Here is a 20,220-nt window from a genome sequence, read left to right as displayed (position 1 = left end):
GCCAACCTCCCTGTCCTAGCCCTGCTCAGGCCAAAGGGCCACTTGCGTATCCTGAGCACTGAGACTGGCCAGCACCCTATTGGAAGAGACCAGAGAGCAGGGTTTTTATGAGGACAGCAGAAGCAGTATGGGGAGACCCTGGGAACTCCCTGAAATAGCAGGAGAGACACTACATGGGGAGAGAGGGTGCAGACACGCAGGTGGGAGCTAAGAGAGGTGGGTGCAGACATGCTGGTGGGAGCTAATTTGGTAACTCGGGTGTTAATGACGATATAACCTCACTTGCACCTACAGTGGCTGATGCCTCTGCTTTGACTTGTGTTCCTGATTTGAATGAATATCTCATTTAAGCTTTTGCATTTTGGTTTCTCATTGACCAAAACCAGCATCCATTCAGTCTTCAAAGAGCAGTTTCCCGTACAGTCTTTCACTAAGAGAATCTGAAAACCAAGGATTTAGCCTATCTCTCTCCCTTTCTTTGGGTAGGACAGCACGTAATATCAATTCAGGAATTAATTGGAATATTATACTTTAAAAGAAACTTCCAGAAATATTTTTCCCGTGACACCCCAGGAGAAGTCATACTTTGGAGTTCATTCAACACTGGTTAGAAATTTATTGGCTCACAGATAAAATACAAGTGATCTCCTGGGCCCCTGACTGAGGTTCTGCCCCTCCTCTTCGCTTCCAGCCGGCTCAATGCATGAGAACCAAGATCTTGAGGTGTTCTCTGACTAGCCTTGCGCAGGCGTGGCCACTGTTCTTACCTAGCTGTAGATGTGGCTGGTTGTCATGGTGATTCTATTGGAGCATCACTTTGCTTATGAGCTAAATAAATCTTCAGTCACATCTGTCCAGTTTGAGCAAGTTCGTTTGAAGTCTGGACACACGAGGGGGCGCTTCAAAGAGTTTACTTTGTTGGAAACAAAAGGAAAAATTGAGATCTACTGCCTACCCAGGCTGAGTGTTTCTTCAGCCAAAGTTACCAACTCTCTCATGAGGGCTTCCTGGGGACTGAACAGCACGGTTTGTTTTCAGGGCTGAAATCAGCTGGTTATTACTTGGAAAGGAAAGGTGGACAGGCCCACATAGCCTGCCCTGCATGGAGCTCCTGCTCTCTGGTTAGGAACGGGGAGCCCTAAAGATTGGGTAGTTGCGGGGCACAGAGCTCAGGCAGAAGAGCCAAGGAGGGAACCTACCAGAGGTGTGGCGAACGCAGAAGCAGCTTGCCTGGTTTTCTGGCTTCGAGTTAGGCCTTTACCTGTAATCGCCCAAAGGCAGAAGGCTTCAAGGCCATGCCTCCCATGACCCGGTCTAGGGTTGAAGCTGGTGGGCCCATCCTCTTCCACTCCTGACCCTTCTCAAGGGGACCTTTCTATGCCCCTCACCTGGGGGCCCCCTTTGAAAAGAGGCGTGGCTACTAGTTCCTCCAGGGGGAACAAAACGTTTCAATCAAGGAGTAAGGCTGCCTCCCAAAGCTTGTGTGCTGGGCAGGCGGGTGGCCCCCCAGTCCTGGAAGCTGTGCTGTGGTTGTCTCAGGGCCTCCCTCCTCCCCGGTCCACACACACCTCCGCTGACGAGGGGGACAGTGCTGTCTCTGTCACATCTCACGGTGCCTTTGTCACCGGGAAGCAGAACCTCCCTGAGCCCTGGCTGTCTGCATTGGCTTCCAGGGGTCCGGGCAATAAGAGGAGGTCACATTTACCCATTTGAAAGCTGCTTCTTGATCCCTTTTATTTTCCCTACACTGCCCCCTCCCCCCACCAACCACTGCTTACTTCTTCTGTTTCTTTGACTCCTCCTCCTTTTGAACAAGTGAGTCATTAGAGAAATGATCCCCACCCCTGTGATCAGTACGCAGGTGATGAGGATGGACATCCTGGAAGGAACCACAGACAGTTTTATGTCCCTCGGAAGAGACCACCTTTCGACTCTCTGCTCAGGATCCCCTTGTCTGAGATCAGTCCCCCCGGCCCTGTTCCTGCCCCGGCCAGTTCCAGCAGCTCCTGCCAAGCGTATGCCTTCCGAGTGGCCGCCACCCTCCAGACTCCACTTGATTGCACCCAGGGTGGGTAGGTGTCTGCGCTGGGCTGAGTCCCTTCCTCAGAAACTAACCTGGGACCTTGGAGAAGAAGAATCCAGTCCAAGACTAGCTAGGCCTCTGAAGGGGAGACAAGAACTCGGGAGCTAGACATGGGTATCTATCTTCTCCCAGGGCAAAATGAAGAATAGAGGGCAGGACAGGGGAGGCAAACACAAGAGAAGCCAATGGGAGACGGAGATGAAGCCCCGCTGACTGAGGGCGGCCACATCCTGCCCTTGCATTTAGCAGACACCGCTCTCTCCTCCTTTTAAATGAAAACAGCGACAGGGCATCCTGTGACCAAGAGCCCTAAACTATATCCTTTTGGAAGGAACCATATGGTCCCATTGGAGAGACCTCGTTGAGGTGGAGAAACAATATGCAGCTAAAAGTGGAAGGTGTGAGTCAATGGTCATGTCTGCTCACCTGTAGTGATCTGCCTTGTACACCAGTTTGGAAGTTCTGCAGCTTCTGTTCATGTTCCCTGACGCATCTGCATCAGAAAGGATTTGCTAAGAGCCAAGCAAGGCCCATTCCCAGGCCCACCCTTTGCCTCTGCATCTCTCTCTGGCGTCCCGTCAGTCTCCACAGCGTGAATGATGGCTGGGTCACGCAGAGGCACCACGCACAGCGGCATGAAAGGTACCCTGCAAGGAGTGAGGTCGAGGGAACAGGACACTGCACTCTGCTCGCTGAGCCACCCCTGTAGGGCGCCCCCACATAGACCCCTGGCATGCCCCTTACCCTTCACAGACCAAAAGTTACTGGTGTGGGCTCCTCTGTAGTCAGTCACCACCAGCTCGGTGAAGTCCATGTCATCCCGGGCAAAGTCCCGCTGGATGCCGCACCAGTACCAGCCCGCGTCCTCTTTGGTCAGGCAGGACACAGTGACAATGAGCTGCTCCCCCGTGTCCCTCAGGGCCACGCGGCCCGTGCTGTTGGGTGTGAAGGCGATGATGTTGCAGTAGTCCCGGTAGTAGCCTCGGCACCAGTACTTGAGATGGTCCTTGTAGTGGGCGGCGTAGCTGCAGACGGCAGACACTGTGTCCAGCACAAAGCTCTCCTTGACCTTTTTGTCCATGACCATGGCTTCTGTCAAAAAGCACACACAGGGAGGCAGGAGAGGTAAGGGGGGACCAGCAGTGATGGGGAGACTTGGCTCAGAGTGGTGGACACACACTACTGTGATGATGTATTATAGAGCTGTACCCCTGAAACCGACATAATTTTATTAACTCATGTCGCCCCAGTAAGTTCAATAAAAAGTAAAAAACACTACACACACATGTACGAAAACACCAGTGTTCTTTTAACGGGTTGCAGCTCCTGCCCTCCTTGAGGAAAATTAATGAAAACATTGGAGGCTGATTTTTGCCTGATTGGGATTGGCAACTGTTATGGGCTGAGTTGTGATCCCTAAAACTCATACACTGAAGTGCTACTACCCCCGTCCCTCAGAATGTGACTGTATTTGGAGATAGGACCTTTAAGTGGGCAATTACATTGAAATGGGGTTGTTAGAATGGGCCCTAGTCCAACATGACTGTTCTCCTTAAAAAAGGGGGTTAGGACACGTGGCAGAGGGAATGACCATGTGAGGACACAGCGAGAAGGCGGCCCTCTGCAAACCAAGGAGAGAGGCCCCAGGAGAAGCCAAGCCTGCCAACACCTTGACCTTGCGCTTCTAGCCTCCATGACTACATGGGAATAAATCTCTTATCTAAGCCGCCAGGCTGTGATGCCTGTTACAGCAGGCCTAGCAAATGAACACAGCAGCCCTGGAGAAGCCTTCCCCCCAGGCCTCTGGGCGGGTAAAATACGGACCCCCGTCTGCAAGAACTGAGGAGGCCTCTCAACATTGCTTGGCGGGAGGCTTGAAGAGCCTGAGGCTTACTGTTCACAGATCCTCTGCCCCCAGCCACGCTCCCCCACAGGCCACCTCAGACCCTCAAAAAAAATGAGAAAGTTTGGGGGCTTCTGTTGACTGTATGGAGCTGTTCTTAGAGACCAAGAACTTCTTATTTCCTCCCTACAAGACCTCGATATTGCATAACGAGGAAGTCGTGCACACCACGTCCAGCTTGACCGTGGCTGGGGAAGTGTCCAACCAAGGAGAAGAAATGGGGGCAGCAACCCGTCCATGTCAGCCTCCAGGTATGTGCTGGGCTCCCCTCAAATGCCACCTCCAGTGTGGCTCACGGTGAGCGGGACCACCCTGCAAAGCAGGCTCATGTCCTTGGGACCAATGGGTATCATTGGGTATTTTGTTCTCATATCAACCTCACAAAGAGGATCAGTTTACAGGCAGGAGCGCTGACCCAGAGAGACCCCAGCAACTCTCCAGGGTCACATGGCTGGAGTGACAGAGCCAGGGCCAGCCCCGTCCTCGGAGTCTCGTCTTTGGCGTCAAGAATGGGCAGAAAGGGGAAAGTCTTACCCTCGTCTGTCTGCACAAACATTTCTGAAGGGGAGACGGGGGAAGGGAAGGGGAACTTAAACTGAGAGAGAGAATGCAGGGCCCTCATTTTAGCTGAGGGTTTCAAACCCCCCACAGCCCTCTAATCAGAGCTAAGAACAAGAACTATTTTGGACAAGCTCTATTTTCACCTCCTATTTCCCCATCCCACTCCTTCGGCAGTTGGCGCTAGAAAGTAGGAGAGGAGATGGTACTGGAAGGTCCCTGGGAAGTTGGGGAAGCTGGTGACATTTCTTCCCCTGCCTTACCTGAAAGGACAGTCAGGGAGAGCAGGACAAAGAGCCCCATGGCTGGACGGAAATGAGAGATCTCAGCAATCCTGGATCTGTTTAAGAGAAACAGGTATCTATTGTTCAAGGTGGTTTTATCCTGTTTGGAGAAACCAGGGGAGCAGGAACGACTGGCTAATCCAGGCACTGCTGCCATGTTCAGGTGTCCAGGTTGTGCATGGCACGAGGGTACCTCATCAAAGGATGCCATTCATGGACGTGAATGTATAGAATAAAGTGGGGCAACCGAGAAAGTCCTGGGCTTCCGGGCAGAGCCCCAAGCAGGAATGAAGATCCCCATCCTGGATAAACCCACCCGGACACAATCAGAGGAGCACATGGGCACACCGTCGCTGGCACATGCCCGTGTGTGCAGCTGTGCCTCGCCTGGCGAGGTTCTGAGTATCCCAGAGGCCACGCCTCGGGTCCATCCACCACCCTTGGAGGCCCAATTCCTCTTTAGCGCAGAGGAAGACGAGCAAGGAGATTCCTAACTCCCCTGACTCCTGAGTGGACACAGAGGCCTCACTGGGGGGTGGTGTCAGGGGTGGAACATGAAGCTGTCAGTAGCAGATGTGCCCAGTGGCATCTGCAACATGTGAGCAGGCCCACAACCAGCCCAGGAAACCAGCCCCTTATCTACAGTAAGAGGCCCAGGGACCAGGCTGCTAGCAGCCAGACGAGCAGGAAGCTAGTACTAGCCCAGCCCGCCCAACAATAACCCATCAACCATAACCCATCAACCGTCAGCCCCAAGGGGCCAGGACTTGATAATAACTGACAGCTCCCCTACATTTGTCTCCTGCTTCCAACTTGGGGCCAGCCAGAGAAAGGCCAATGTGCCCCCTAAGCAAGCGCCCAGGAGGCGCCCGGTAGTCAGCCTCCTGCAGCTCCCCAGGACAACAGCCTCCAGCCAGGCCCGAAGCCTCCTTTTCTCCCAAAATAGAGCTTCCCCACTGCTCCGCCCCCTCTGGTCTCTGCCAAGACACTCGGTGGTGGCTGACTCCCTGGTTACCGTAGACTCAGAGGAAATGGCCTTTGCTTTTCTCATCTGGTCTTAGCTTATTTCCATAGCTGACTTGATAAAACATCGGGCAAACTGACCCAGCTACTCAATATCTGTCTTTGTTCCGGGGAAATCATACAGGGGAGGAGGAAGCAACTTCGTTTTGTCGGGGTGGTCTTCCCACTTTATTCCTTTAGAATAAAAGCCCAACAGCTCCCCTCTGCTGTGCAGCCCGATGGGAACTAGCCGGGAGGTGGAGTCGGGGAGACCCTGTGACGTTACCTCTAAACCTGAAGCCGGCGTGGAACTCACCACTTCTACCCAAGCTCCTCACCTGTGATTCTCGGTTCATCTTTTTTGAATTCGCTCCAAGGGACACTTTCACTTTAAGGGCTACTTCTGGGCTGGTGGAACACCTTAGCTCAGGAGACACCCACATGACCAAAAAATAAATAAAAAGTCAGCTCCATTGGGAAGGAAAAAAAAGAGGAGAGGAGGAGGAGGAGAAAAGAAAAGAGTGTTTTCCTGACTCTCAGGAGTTACAGCCCCTAGGATGACATCAGATGACCCTGGACAGACGGCTGTTTTGTTTGGCGGGAAATGATCACTTTTTATCAAGTTTCCAAAAAGGGCTGATGCTGGGTGTTGCTACAGCAATGAAGTTCGAGACTGCAAATTAAGAAGCTCCTGTGAAGACCTGTGGGGACTGAGAAGGAACCAGTACCTTCCTCAAGTTGCCAACTGGGAAAGGTGGTTCCTGGACAGAACAGTGTGCGGGGGTCGCCAGCAGCCCCAGAGGAAGGCCAGCTCCTCGCCCCGGAGGGGCAATCTGGCTACACGCAGGCATTTAATTCAGCGGGGGAAGCCTTGACTCGAATAAGTGGATACCGCTAAGAAAAAAGCCTGGGCAGTGGGTGCCATTCTTAAGGAAAAATATCCCCCCAAATGTTGAAAGGGAGAGATTGTCAGGAATAAAGCCATACGCCACTCCCCGGGACCGACAGGGACAGTGCGGGGGATGTTCCAGTCCTCTGCCTGCAAGATACGATTGTGAGTGACGCCAGGAAGTGGGCGGGTGGGGTGACCAAGTTGAACTTCCCAGTGTTGATTCTTCCTGGGGTGACCGGAGGAGAAACAAGAACCCTTCCCTGAAATGTTAACCAGACGAACATGATTATCAGGCTCCAGTCTAAGACGGCGGTTCGGAGAAACTTTCAGGACTGGCTCAGATTTAATAAAAACCGTTTCAGCCACTTATCCTCTGGGACATGGTTTCATTGAAATCCCCATCTGGCGGCTCTCATCAGGCCAGTGTACTTACTGTCTTGGGAGTGAGTGTCCACAGAGGCGAATTTGGGTGGGCAAACCAGAGATGTCAACTTGACTCTCCAAAACCACACTCAGTGCTTGAAGGATGTGACTTAAACTCTGTCCCTGTGTGGCGTCCTGATTTTTAAGAGATAACTAAGGCCCTAACCGGTTTGGCTCAGTGGATAGAGTGTTGGCCTGTGGATTGAAGGGTCCCAGGTTTGATTCTGGTCAAGGGGATGTACCTTGGTTGCAGGCACATCCCCAGTAGGGGGTGTGTAGGAGGCAGCTGATCGATGTTTCTCTCGTCAATGTTTCTAACTCTCTATCCCTCTCCCTTCCTCTCTGTAAAAAAAATCAATAAAATATACATATTTTTTTAAAAGATATAACTAAGGAACAAACAAACAAAAGCCAGCAGCCCTCGAGTACACAAATTGTAGCTTGTGTCCATGCATCTGCTACTGTCCATTAGGTGAACTTGAGAGTTTGGGCTTTGGAGTAGTTCCAAGTTCCTCTTCATGTCTGAGAATAGGTGGTGAGAAGCTGGCGTCCTCCCATAAGGCAGGAGTCAGTTTATATCCTGGTTCTCCTGCTTGTTAATTGCGTGACTGTAGACAGATTGCCTAACCTCTCAGTTCTTTCGTCTGCAAAATGGAGATGATAATACTGGTGGTACCTACCTCAAAGATGGTCAAGACCTAAAAAGATAATGCATGCGTAGTGCTTGGTGCATTGAAAGTACCCAACAGATACTAACTATGCCCTTGTCTCTTTTGCCCCGCCCCCACTACTCCCATTACAATGAAACACCAGAGGAAATGTTAGGACTCAGCTCTAGAGGGAGAATCATTCCTTCCTTATCAATCCGAGAATGGATCATAAAGTTGACAAGTGCTCTGATCAGCCCAGGAGAAGGGGTAAGGAGTGAGGGGCCCAGAATTCATACAGGTGAGCATGCCACATGGCTCAAGGTAGCAGGTAGGCTGAATGCCAAGAGCTGGATCTTCAAGCCCCGAGTGACCCTGGCCCTGAGCAAAGAGCTCCACAATCTTTGGTCATCATCTTTTATTGACTCAGATACATTTACAGATGGATTTTGGCAGTGTAAGTATCCCCTTAAACTCAGCTCACTCCTGTCCCCACCGTCTCCCGGGCATCTGCTGAGAGCAGGGTCCATGGAGTGGAGCGGAGTCGCCACCACATGCATGTCCAGCCTGAATGGGACCTTTTATCAGTAAATCAATGAGGTTTCCTTCAGATTCTGTGACTTCTTTTGGGGGGAAGGAGGAACATGGGCAATATTAACAATAGAACATTGTACTCAAGTCAGGCATCCAGAGAATTGAATTAGGGAGGAATGACAAAGTGGGGGGGAAAAATCAAATTAGAGGCAGAGGGTAGTAGAAGAGGTACAGTCAAAGACAGCCGGCCAAATGCTTCCCACATCAGTGGGAGGAATCACGGATGTGAAAGACCTCGGCCCAGGTGGATAGGACCTGAATTGTGCGTTGATGTTGAATCTGAAGGTCAGACAATCATCTTTCATGGATAACTACTAAGAAATCTGTTCAATATGTGGGTCCAAGGAATCAGAGGGCTGGCAGTTCATACAGGTTTTGAAGATAAAGAAATAGGTCTCCTTGAACTTTTTTATTTTAAAGGCATAGACGATAGGGTTCATCATGGAGTTCGCGTGAGACAGCAGGATGCCCAAGTTCAGCACCACCTGGGGCACCTCACCATTAAAGTAGATGATGCAGTTGATGATGGATAAAGGCAGCCAGGACAAGGCAAACAGAAAGAGAACCAGGAACAAGGACTTGGCCGTCTTGAACTCCCGTCCATAAAATGAACCTGTTTCCCTGGAGCTGGAAATGTTCAGACTGAGTTTGTTCCGGATGATACAGAAGATGTCCATATAGATGGCGCACATGGCAACCAGGGGGATGAAAATCCAAGTGAAGAAGCTGAAGTACACCATGTAGTCCATCCTCATGACCGAACGGAACTGGCAAGGAAGGAAGGTCACATTTCTGGGGGACTCCGGGGACAGTTTCATGTTCCAGCCGAACATGGGGGTCAACCCCACCAGGATTGACAGCAGCCAGCAAAGGCCCAGGGAGCACCATATTCTCCTCTGAGTGGTGACACTCCTGTATCTGTTTGGATGGGAGAGAGTGGGTGAGTTCACAGCATTTGCTAAAGGATGGGGTGGGCGGGCAGTGGCGGGGGGAGGCGGAGCTGGTCAAGGAGAGAGGAATGGAGAGGGTTGCTATTCTATGATGATTTTGGCTAAATGCTACTGGATATGAAGACAAGATGAACAGACAACAATTAGAAAAAAATCCGAAAACCTCTCTGGGGGAGCTTTCTAAAGAAGCATGATCTGGTCCTCTCTGTGTGGCTCAGTGATTGAGTGCCGATCTCTGAACCGAGAGGTCACCGGTTTGATTCCCCGTCAGGGCACATGCCCAGTTTGCGGGCTCAATCCCTAGTAGGAGGTGTGCAGGAGGCAGCCGATCAGTGATTCTTTCTCATCATTGATGTTTCTCTCTCTCTCCCTTCCTCTCTGTGAAATAAATAATAATAACAACATACTTTAAAGGAAGTATGACCTGTAATGGATCAGGATTATGCTACCTGGACTCAGGTGCTCACACGCTGCACTCACAAGTCCATTTCCAGCCCAAGAATTCTTCAGTTCCTGGGAGGTAAGAGTCAATCATCTAAGTCTCCTGGGATCGCCTTCCTGGGGAGAAATGATCTCCAAGCATGTTTGCCTGCATTGCTTGCTCGTTGGGTTACTTTTTTGTTCTGGTGGCCTTTAATTATACTCTGCCTCCCCCACACCCCCTCTTTCTTTGAATACCCTGCTTTCCTTCTTACACTGATACCACACTTGGTGTTTGAGTTCAATGACTCCGTGGAGTTGGGAAGGTCATGTTGAAATGCTTCCAGGACCATAAATGCTCATCCATTGAGAGCCACCATTTCTCCTTAACCCGTCCTTCCTGACAACATTCTGCACAGACTGCAAGAAGGACACTGATGTTGTTAAGTACTGTGCACTTAGTAGACTTTCTCTTAATGAAATCTCACAATTTGTATGAGAATCTCCATTTCATTAATAACAGTGAAAATAAATAGGCACATTACCATTTATTGAGCCTAGACCAGGGGTGGGCAAACTTTTTGACTCGAGGGCCACAATGGGTTCTTAAACTGGACCGGAGGGCCGGAACAAAAGCATGGATGGAGTGTTTGTGTGAACTAATATAAATTCAAAGTAAACATCATTACATAAAAGGGTATGGTCTTTTTTTTTTTTTTTTTTAGTTTTATTCATTTCAAACAGGCCGGCTCCGGCCCGCGGGCCGTAGTTTGCCCACAGCTGGCCTAGACTGTGGGCCAGGCATTTTTCTAAGAGCTCTGCGTGTGTCAATCCACTTAATCTTATGAGGAAGGTGTAATCGCTGTCTCCCTTTTATAGGTGAGAAAAATGAATCTGACAAGTAACTTCTACAGGTCAGAAGTGGAGAAGCTCACATTGAAAAGAGGTAAGGCGCAGAGCATCGTAACCATTATGTGGTAAGATGTGGAACCAAAGGAGAGAAAGTTCTATCCTACGCCCAAGATCAGATTTCAAGGTCTGGGATTTGAACCCAGGCTTGTTTGTGTCAAAAGCTTGTCTGCAGCTCCCTCACATGCTCCTTCCCCGAGAGGAGAGAGGAGGAACAGGAGACGCACGCAGTCAGGGGAACCGGATTCCTCCATTTGGTGGTCTGTTCCATTCACTTGGTCACATGAGAGATTGTCACTATTCTGTGCAATGGGGAACTTTTTTGGTCCCCTTCTTGACATGGAGGAGGAGGAAGCAAAGTGGAAACAACTTTAAAATAACCTACAGTTATTTGCAAAGAAGAGAAGCCTGCGCTTATCTTAGATGTCTGTTCCTTATCTTATCTAACAGGATTCTACCGCTTCTAAAAGTCAAGAGCGTTTTTTACTAATGAAAAATGCATCAAGCTTTGATGTCGCTGGCTCCCCTGGCTGATCGAGCGCACATGCCCCGAGTCCCTGGAGAGGGATTCCTCTTTCTCGCTCCTGAGTCTCAGCTCGTCACTGCGGAAGCCCTCACACACCAAGTGCTGAAATGAGCCTCTTTCGGGCTCAGGGGCCAATTTGGATTTGCTTTTGTTCAAAAAGTCTGGGACCTGAACCTTGCAGCCCCGTTTCCCAGGCACCTCTATCACCGCCCCACCCCACCCCTCTTCAAGCGGGTTACCTGACCGTGAGCTTGACCCGCAGGTATCGGTCCACAGCAATGGCTAGCAAGAACATGATGGAGGCGTGAGTAAAGACCAGCAGCAAGCAGGCCATGAGAAGGCAGCCGTAGAAGTGGACCGTGAGGCCCAGGCTGACGACAACGGCCAGGGGCATGACCAGCACCCCAACAGCAATGTCAGCCAGGGCTAGGGAGACAATGAAATAGAAGGTGGTGGTATGCAGGCTGCGGTTCAGCTTGACCACCCAGATGACCAGCACGTTGCCCACTATGGCGCAGAGCCCAATGACGATCTCCATGATGATGTAGAATATGTTGGCCCACGTCAGGGTGGTGCTGTTGACAGGCATCTTGGTTTCCCAGAGGAGCCTCCCGGTGACAGGTGCACAAACAGGCTCCGGGCGAGCCGGGGAGCTCAGCTCTTGCTGGAGGTCCAGGTGCAGCAGCCACAGTCTACAACTCACAGCTCGCCCATGCCTTCTGGTCTCTGGTGGGGCCCGCCCCTGGAGGACCTCCGCGCCTTAGAGAGAGCCCATCACAGGGCTCACTTCCAGCCCCTCTGCCGGCCACACATCCCTGGGCTCCCCAAAGCTTCGTGGGCAGAATCTGAAAGAGTTGTCGCTCTTAGTTCCCCAGACAGATGCGCTCAAGGACTCCGCCTTCCCCTGTCCCGTAGGGCTCACGGAGCTCCATCAAGATAAGCAGCCCTCTTCAGGGTGTTTCAGGAAGTGAGAGGGGCCAAGAGGAAGCACAGAGCCAGGGACCCTCAGCAAGAAGATGGAGAGGACGGAGGAGGGCGTGTGAGTGGCTTGGAGAAGGCTCAGCATTCTTCACTCAGGACCGGATGCTGGATCGCTAGCGTAGCGCGGGGTGGGAGAGGCGCTGGGAGCACTGACAGTGAACTCTTCTGGCTTTCTGCTGGTTTAGCAAAACATCCCGTGACAATGAGGCAAGCGGACACACAGAGGAACAAGAAGTGGTCTTTGGTGGCAGGCCCCTCACCTTCACCAGAATTTACTCTTCCTCCTGCCTAGAGCGTAGAGACTGACTGTGTGTCCCTCCAAAATCCACACATTGAAATCCACCTCTCAAGACGATGGCATATGGAGGCAGGATCATTGGGAGATTATAAGGCCATGAGAGTGGAGCCCTCATGAATAGGATCAGGGTCCTTATCAGAGACCCCACAGAGCTCCCCCGCCCCTCCCACATCCGTGAACCAGGAAGTGGGTCCCCCTCAGACATGGAGTCTGCCTGAGCCTTGACCTTGAACTTCCCAGCCTCTTGTTTATAAACCCTCCACTCTGCTGGGCACAGGGGCAACCCGGCCTTCATATCAAAGAGCTTTTGTCACGGGGACTACCTAAGGTTCCCTGCTCAGAAGATGCAGCACGTCCCATAGCATCATGTCTGCTCAATCACCCCTTCCCAGCCCGCACCCCACCATACAACCACCTGTGTCACACCTATTTGAGGGATAGCAGGTTGACAGGATGGCCGGCCATGCAGAAAGGAGGGAAAGAGCAACGTGTTCATGTGACCACAGGGCATCCCTGCCCCTCTCGTGCCCCGAAGCCCACCCCCACCCCGGGGGAACAGGTGTCTGTCTGGGAATCGGGCCCTATCCCTGAAGTTGCTCACCTGGTCTCCGCTCCTGGGGACCAGACACTCGGCGCGATTGCTATTCGAGGGCCACCTCGTTCAGGTGCTTCTCTGTGCCACCCAGAGGGGTCATTTACAGAAACAGCTGCGCCTTAGCCCACACAGCGGGTTAAAGGGTTTGGAATGTTTACCTTAAAGCACCACCCTACGTACAGCCCCAGATGCATTGCCCAACCAACTAAGTGCGGCTCTGGGGCTTGCTAACTGGCCCCGGGCCCTGGGTGCTGGCGAGATGCCTCCGCTGGGGCCTGCCAGGGTCCCCTCGCCACCCACTGATGCCCACTGCGCCCCAAACTGGCGGGTCCACGTCTATCTGAGTGCCTGCCCTGCCCCGTCTCCCTGAGCCAACTCCCCAGACACGGGGGGCCTCTGACTGCGTCCCTTACCGGCTTCCACGTGGCCACTGGTCAACATCTCCCCTGAAACCGCCCTCTTATCTCTCCTCGGAGAAGGAAGTCACAGGAGCCATGTCTAGGAAGCCGTGCGGATGGGGGGTGGGGGTTTGTTCTCACGCTGTGGTGACCTTTGAGTCACTCTAGAAAACACACTCTCCCCCCAGCCCCTCCCACCCGGGGGCACCAAGGAGCCTGCAGGAGGGCGAGGCGAGGTACACCTCCTGGTTGTGGGGCTGGGACAGCCCAGCTTTCCTGGGGCCTTGGCATCCAGGGTCTGCTCGCACCCAGCCTGGCTGCCGAGGGCGGCGGGGGCTCTGTGTTGGGGAGCTGGCGGGTGACACAGCTCCTAGAAGGAAGCCTTAGGTGCCTATGGAGAGGTGGTGCTGGCCGGGGAGAGTGTCCGAGCCTCAGAGCCAGCCCCTGACCGGTGTGTGTTCTGATCCTTGCCCCTCCCTTCCCTCCTGTGCCCAGGGGAGCCCTGCTCAGCAGAGACCTGCCCATCTCAGCTGCATGAGAGAAGCCACGGAAGGGGGTTTTGTCCCAGCACCAGTCACAAGAGCAGCGTGGTGGGGACAGGAGAGCCTGTGAGACGTTAACCCCTGGGATACAGGAGAGGCAGGGGACATGCTTGGGGCCACCGGCCAAGCCACCTCTTCACACCTGGGATTCCGTCTCCAGAATTCCCTGTGCCGACCTGGGACTTCCCTCCTGGGCAGGGACGCCTTCCTCTACGTCAGTGGTTCTCAACCTTCCTAATGCCGTGACCCTTTAATACAGTTCCTCATGTTGTGGTGACCCCCAACCATAAAATTATTTTCATTGTTACTTCATAACTGTAATTTTGCTACTGTTATGAATCGTAATGTAAATATCTGATATGCAGGATGTATTTTCATTGTTACAAATTGAACATAATTAAAGCATAGTGATTAATCACAAAAACAGTATGTAATTATATATGTGTTTTCCGATGGTCTTAGGCGACCCCTGTGAAAGGGTCGTTCGACCCCCAAAGGGATCATGACCCACAGGTTGAGAACCACTGCTCTACGTGTTCTGAGCAGAGTTGCTTCCCTTCTGGGCCTAGGACGGGGCCTGAGTGTCCTTTCCGCCAACAGGTGCAGGGGACAGAGGACAGGAGGCCGCCACCAGTCCTGGTTAAGTAGCTGCCCCATCACCTCGTGCGGGGACCTCCTCACCCTCCTAACCCACCCCAGTGGCCGGGTTCCCCCACAGCCTCCAGCAGCCCTCAGGGTCAAGTCCACACTCCTCGGAATGGCCAGAGGACCCTCTGCAATGGGGTCTCCCGGCCCCTGGAGCCTCCTGCTGCCTGATTTCCCAGAAACCACGGGCCACCGGGCGGGCGGATCCCCGAGGCTGGAGGCAGCTTTCACTTCCCGCCCCTGTGCACACGCTCTGGGCCCGCTAGGGAGGCCCCCGCCCCTCGGCCTGTTCCCTCCAGGCTGCCCTGAAACCAGGCCTTGGGGGAAAGTCCCAGACGCTGCCCCTCCTGGAGCCCCCAGGTGCCGAGTTTCTCCTGCGAGCTCTGGAGGGCAGTGCCTCTACTTTCCTGCTTCCTGCCTGCCCCTCGCAGGGCCTGGCGGGCGGTGGGCACTCAGTCTAACGAGAAATGAACTGCTGGCACAAGGAGCCCCCGGTCTGACCATGCTGTTGTCAGGAGGAGGTTCTAACCTCATGTCTGGGGAAGAAAGAAGCAGCCACGACCAGCGGAGTGAAGCGCAAGTATAAAGCAGGTCGGGCCCCAACTCTGAGTTAGGAAGAGAGGGAGGGACCAGACAGACACCACACACACACACACACACACACACACACACACGCACACGCACACACACACGCTGGCCACTGGGGCTGGAGTCCCGAGGGAGCCCTGGGCCAGAAAGAAAAGCTTCCATTGAACCAAGATGCCAAAAAGAATTATATATAAATAAAAAAGCTGTAATATGCAAATTAGGCTCGGGTGGCCGTAAAGGTCACAGCCAGTTCAGGAGGAGGGGCCTGGTGGGGGCCCAGAGCCTCAGAGAACAACAGACAGGGTGGCCCGCGCCTGTCCCCGGAGCTGAAGAGAACAACACACGCAGGGGGGGCCGGCCCCCCAGCCCCAGCCCCATGGCCGGGTTTGATTCTGATCAAGGGCATGTACCTAGGTTGCAGGCTCCTCCCTGGCCGGGCCCAGGTCAGAGCTCATGCAGGAGGCAACCAATCAAAGTGTTCCTCTCACTTTGATGTTTCTCTCTGTCTTTCCCTTTCTCTTCCACATTCTCTAAAAATCAATGGGAAAATATCCTCAGGTGAGGATAAAAAAGAAAGAAAGAAAGAAAGAAATGTCATATCCTATGAAAGAGACATCTTGAAAATGCCTAAAGAAAGTTGTCATTTTTTCGTGGTGAAGGGACTGGAGTCCATGTGGATGAAAACACCTTGGCGGCTGCAGCGGCGGCTGGCAGTGGCAGCAGCAGTGGGGTGATGGGGGTGGCGCCTTCCCCTGATCAGCCCAGTTGCCTCCCACAGAGGCAAGCCATCAGCAGGACATCCCCTGAGGGCTCTGGTCTGTGAGAGGGGGCAGGCTGGGCTGAGGGAACACCCCCCCCCCCAGTGCACTAATTTTGTGCACCTGGCCTCTAGTTCTAAGTAATAAACTACAAGTGAAATGTGGCTCAGGGATTTTCCCATAAAATGAGGGTCATGTTGGTTTCAGTTCTACTAAAGAACCTGAACTTGGTGGAGGAGGCAAGACTGTGGGAGAAAAGGCCACTGGAGTCCTGGGGTAAGGCCTCACCTATCCCCAGCCTGGGCCAGAGCCTCCTGACCAAGGGCTCACCCACGAGCCTGCAGCCTTGACCTTGGAGTTCTGTTTAACATCCCGAGAGGCTGGCCAGAGGCTCATCAGATACTTTGCAGCTTCTCAGAGCAGCCTGGGAAACCCCAGCAGCCAGCCTGCAAAGGCAGCAAGAGGCAGTGTTAGCGGGGCCCAGGCAGGGAGGCCAGCCCCACGGCTGGTGCAGGTGGCAGCCAAGACAGGATGTCGGGCAGGCGGAAGGTGGCCGCTTCTGCGGGGCTGGCTCTCCCGGACTCGCTGCTGCCTGCAGAGTTGCACAAAATCAGTTTGCTCACTTCCTCTTGGCTCCGTGCGACTTCCCCAAAGCCTCACAGAGCTTTAGTCCTGCTAGCCAACGGTAGGGGCTTAGAAAGGACGAGGGCCCACTGTCAGCCCAGGGAGGTGGCCAGCCCTTACTCCCCGCTCCCAGCAGCCCCCTCTCCTCGCCGTTCCATCAGGCCAGAGGGGGGAGGCTGGGCCCTTCAGAGGGCTTCCTCCAAGGGCCTGGCCTGGAGCCACTGTCCCCAGGGGACTTCTTACTGGGGCCCAGTGACTTGAGGCAATCCAGCTATGGCCCAAGTGGCAGGGACTCCTGAGACCTGCAGAGTTCAGGAGACGCCCTTAGAGCCAGTGTGGTGTGTGGTGTGTGGGGTGGTGTGTGGTGTGTGTGTGTGTGTGTGTGTGTGTGTGTGTGTGTGTGTGTCAGGGTTCCTTCACTCTGAGTAACAGGAAATCCTGCCAGCAAAGGGGAACCGCTCCAGGCACCACACCCACCCACCTACATCAGTGTGCCAGGTCCCGGCCCTAACGGAGGACCCACACAAGGGTTCAGCTAACCCTTTATTCCAGGTTCTGGGCCCTAGAAGCTTGCAGGCACCAGCTTTCAGTGCCTGAAAGGCTTGTTCCTGTATCCCTGCTAGGCTGCTATGCCCAGCAGTGACCACCAGGTGGCAGCACTTTCCCACAGCCACGCAGGACGCAGGCTGAAAACGATGAGAATTTAGTGGCATCCCCTTCCAGCCCGCTTAGCCGCCACCTCAGGATGGGGCAGAAAATGAAAAAAAAAAAAAAAAAAAAAGTGAGAATCAAGGGCAAAGGAGACAAAGATACACTCAATCCTTTTGACTCAAGAAGGCTGAGCAGAGGCAGCTTCTCCATTCAAACCTGTGAGTGTTCCAATAAAAACAATGTTTGTGTTTTCCTCACTAAATTAACCCAACAACGCAGGCATTGTCCATCTCATCTTAGAGCAGGAGAAACGGAGGCAGAGAACTCTGCTCAAGATCGGACAACTGGAAAGAGGCCTACCATCTCTGGCCTCCTCACTTCAGGTGAGGGCTTGCTGGTGTGAGGTTCCACTGGGCTGTTCAGCAACCTACCTGCCTCGCTGGCCCCTCCCTCACCCCTGCCAACCTCCGCCCTGCCCTCTCCCTTCTCTGCACACAGGGTCCACTGGCCAGTTTCCCCGGCCTTTGCTGGAAATTGGCTGGCCTTTCCTCATTTGGAACCTGTGATTTCTCAAAGCACCTTGGGTCTCTTCACAACCCAGCTTCCTCTTTTTTAAAAAATATATTTTTATTGATTTCAGAGAGGGAGAGAGAGGGAGAGAGAGATATAAACATCAATGATGAGAGAGAATCATTGATTGGCTGCCTCCAGCATGACCCACGGTGGGGATGGAGCCCACAACCTGGGCATGTGCCCTGACCGGGAATCGAACCATGACGTTCTGGTTCATAGATCGACGCTTAATCACTGAGCCACGCCGGCTGGGCCCAGCCCCAGGCCCCTAACCACCCGTGCCCGCGTCTCCCCCCTCCCCTGCCCACAGTGGTCATCCTCAGGCCAGATGTCACGTGGGCCAGCTGTGAACCTTGCTGCCCACCCCCACGCCCTTTATCTGCACACCTGGAGGTGGAGGGAGGAATTCTGGGCAGAGAAACTGCTGACCCTAAATGTACACACAGGGCCATGTCCTGGCCCCTCCTGTTTACCTTCTACCCAACAAACGTGATGACACTCCTTAGTGAATGGGGGCAGGGGATCAGGCCTCCCCTGATCCCATGACACATCTGTCTTTCCCTCCTGCTCCACCGCCTTCCATAGCTACCCTCACGAGAGCCGTCACAGGGAGAAGGCCAGCGGGCACGTGCCAGGCGCTCCACCCTGCCAGGCGCTCTCCCCACGGCGCCCGCAGTGCCACAGCACCCCTGCGGGGTAGTGCTATTAGATCCATTTCATGGGTGAGGAAACTAAGGCTTCTCGACAACTGAGTGACGGGCTCCGGGCCACGTGGCCAGCAAACGGCAGAGCTGGGGCCCGGACCTGAGTCTGACTTGGCTCAAAGGCCCGGCTCTTTCCAACGAACCCCCCAGAGAAGAGTCGCATACCAGCTGTGCCAAAGCCCGAGCTGTCATCTGGGGAGGGAATTCTCCAGTGTGCTAACAGGTAAGACTTGTGCCGTAGGTCAGGCCAGCTACGGGGGGCAGTGTGTCCTTGTGCCTGTTGCCTGCTCTCCGGCAGTTGTCGAATATCCGCAAAGAGGATTGTTATTCGGGGCTGGTGGAGTGCGGCCAGCCACCTCGGCCTGACCCTCTCTCTCTACTTGCTGCTCCTCCATCGAGTCAGTGATCAGACGACAACATCATAAAACCACACACTTCCATTCCCTGCTGAGACCTTCCCTCTGCTCCTTGTTAAAGGACACCGTGGAAAGCCACGTGCCCCGGCATTCCGTCACCACTGCAGACGCTCTGCTGCGACGTCGCTGGCAGAAAGTTTCCGAGCAGTGGTTCTCAACCTTCCCAATGCCGCGGCCCTTTAATACAGTTCCTCGTGTTGTGGTGACCCCCCCATTTCATTGTTACAAATTGAATATAATTAAAGCATGGTGATTAATCACAAAAACAATATGGAATTATATATGTGTTTTCCGACGGTCTTAGGTGACCCCTGTGAAAGGGTCGTTCGACCCCCAAAGGGGTCGCGACCCACAGGTTGAGAACTGCTGGTTTCTGAAGCTAAATTTCTCTGGAGGGTTTAGTGCTACAACAGAGGTTGCTCTTCTTCGGCAACGAGCCCGCTTTGTCTAACTGCTCCCGGGGGGGGGGGGCCGGGGGGGCTTGGTGAATTCTGCGGGGGCAGCCGAGAGGCCGGGAGCTGGCGTCTACCTCAGGGGTGGTGCGTGGCTTCGTTTCCCGGGGCACCTGCCTGCCCCACGCCGGCACCTGGCTCCTCTGGGCCAGTGATTCCCTCACACCCAGTTCTTTTACTCTGAGCGGCTTCCCACCCTTTTTGGAGGCCGGCGGCATAAATGATAGCACACGGGGCTGACGTGGGAAGGAGCGTTCGTGTTTGTTTCTAAGGCGTGTCCGCGGGTTGGCTGTTCCAGAATCATCGCCCGGATGGTCAGTTTGGGCAAAAGAAAAACACCAGTGATGAAACTGAAGCTGCCCTGTGGGGTTAGGTGAGCCCTGGGAGGCACGTTTGCAATACAGTAATTGAATCATCCATATCCAGTCATAGCCACTTGGGAATGTGCTGAGCCGGGTGTGAGGGCGCGCTCCCCCCCCCCGGTGGGGCTTATCGACTTGGGGACACCCCACCTCCTTCCACAGAGGATCGACGTTACTACCAGCCGAGCTAGTGGCTCCCCACTCTGTGCGCCCACCTCCGCGCACACATTTCTCTACTTGAGCGCTTGGCACGCTATCCTGTAGCTATTTATTTACACAACTGCTTCTCCCACTGGCTAGCCGACTCCCGCGAGCTCATAAGCAGCTTCTGTAAATTCCACGTGAAACTATGCGTTACTTGTCTCTACAGCTCCCTCCCACTCCCCTTCTCCCCAGAGCACCAGGAGCCTGGAACAGGAGCTGGCCCAGAGGAGACCTGCGG

General features: G+C 53.6%; 1 protein-coding gene across 4 annotated transcripts; it reads right to left on the bottom strand.

The window, feature by feature from the left end:
* Positions 1 to 607: 607 nt before the first annotated feature.
* ADORA3 (adenosine A3 receptor) lies at positions 608 to 12,263 on the bottom strand. Of its 4 annotated transcripts, XM_059673753.1 has the most exons (6): positions 11,431 to 12,263; positions 4,808 to 4,884; positions 2,828 to 3,175; positions 2,510 to 2,576; positions 1,779 to 1,879; positions 1,138 to 1,261 (listed from the first exon to the last, which is right to left on the bottom strand). In XM_059673753.1, exons 1-6 carry the CDS (start codon positions 11,778 to 11,780, stop codon positions 1,170 to 1,172), a joined length of 1,035 nt encoding a protein of 344 aa, XP_059529736.1. In that variant the 5' UTR covers positions 11,781 to 12,263; the 3' UTR covers positions 1,138 to 1,169. The 4 variants fall into 4 exon arrangements, with proteins under 4 accessions (XP_059529738.1, XP_059529736.1, XP_059529735.1 ...); XM_059673755.1 differs by lacking the exons at positions 1,138 to 1,261; positions 1,779 to 1,879 and adding an exon at positions 608 to 913 and having other exon boundaries at positions 11,431 to 12,262; XM_059673752.1 differs by lacking the exons at positions 1,138 to 1,261; positions 1,779 to 1,879 and having other exon boundaries at positions 2,487 to 3,175.
* Positions 12,264 to 20,220: the final 7,957 nt, after the last annotated feature.

This window comes from Myotis daubentonii, chromosome 18, assembly GCF_963259705.1.
Source record: "Myotis daubentonii chromosome 18, mMyoDau2.1, whole genome shotgun sequence".
In the NCBI taxonomy this organism is placed as follows: domain Eukaryota; kingdom Metazoa; phylum Chordata; class Mammalia; order Chiroptera; family Vespertilionidae; genus Myotis; species Myotis daubentonii.
Note: the sequence above shows the minus strand (reverse complement) of the source record. Positions and strands in the feature narration are given on the sequence as shown.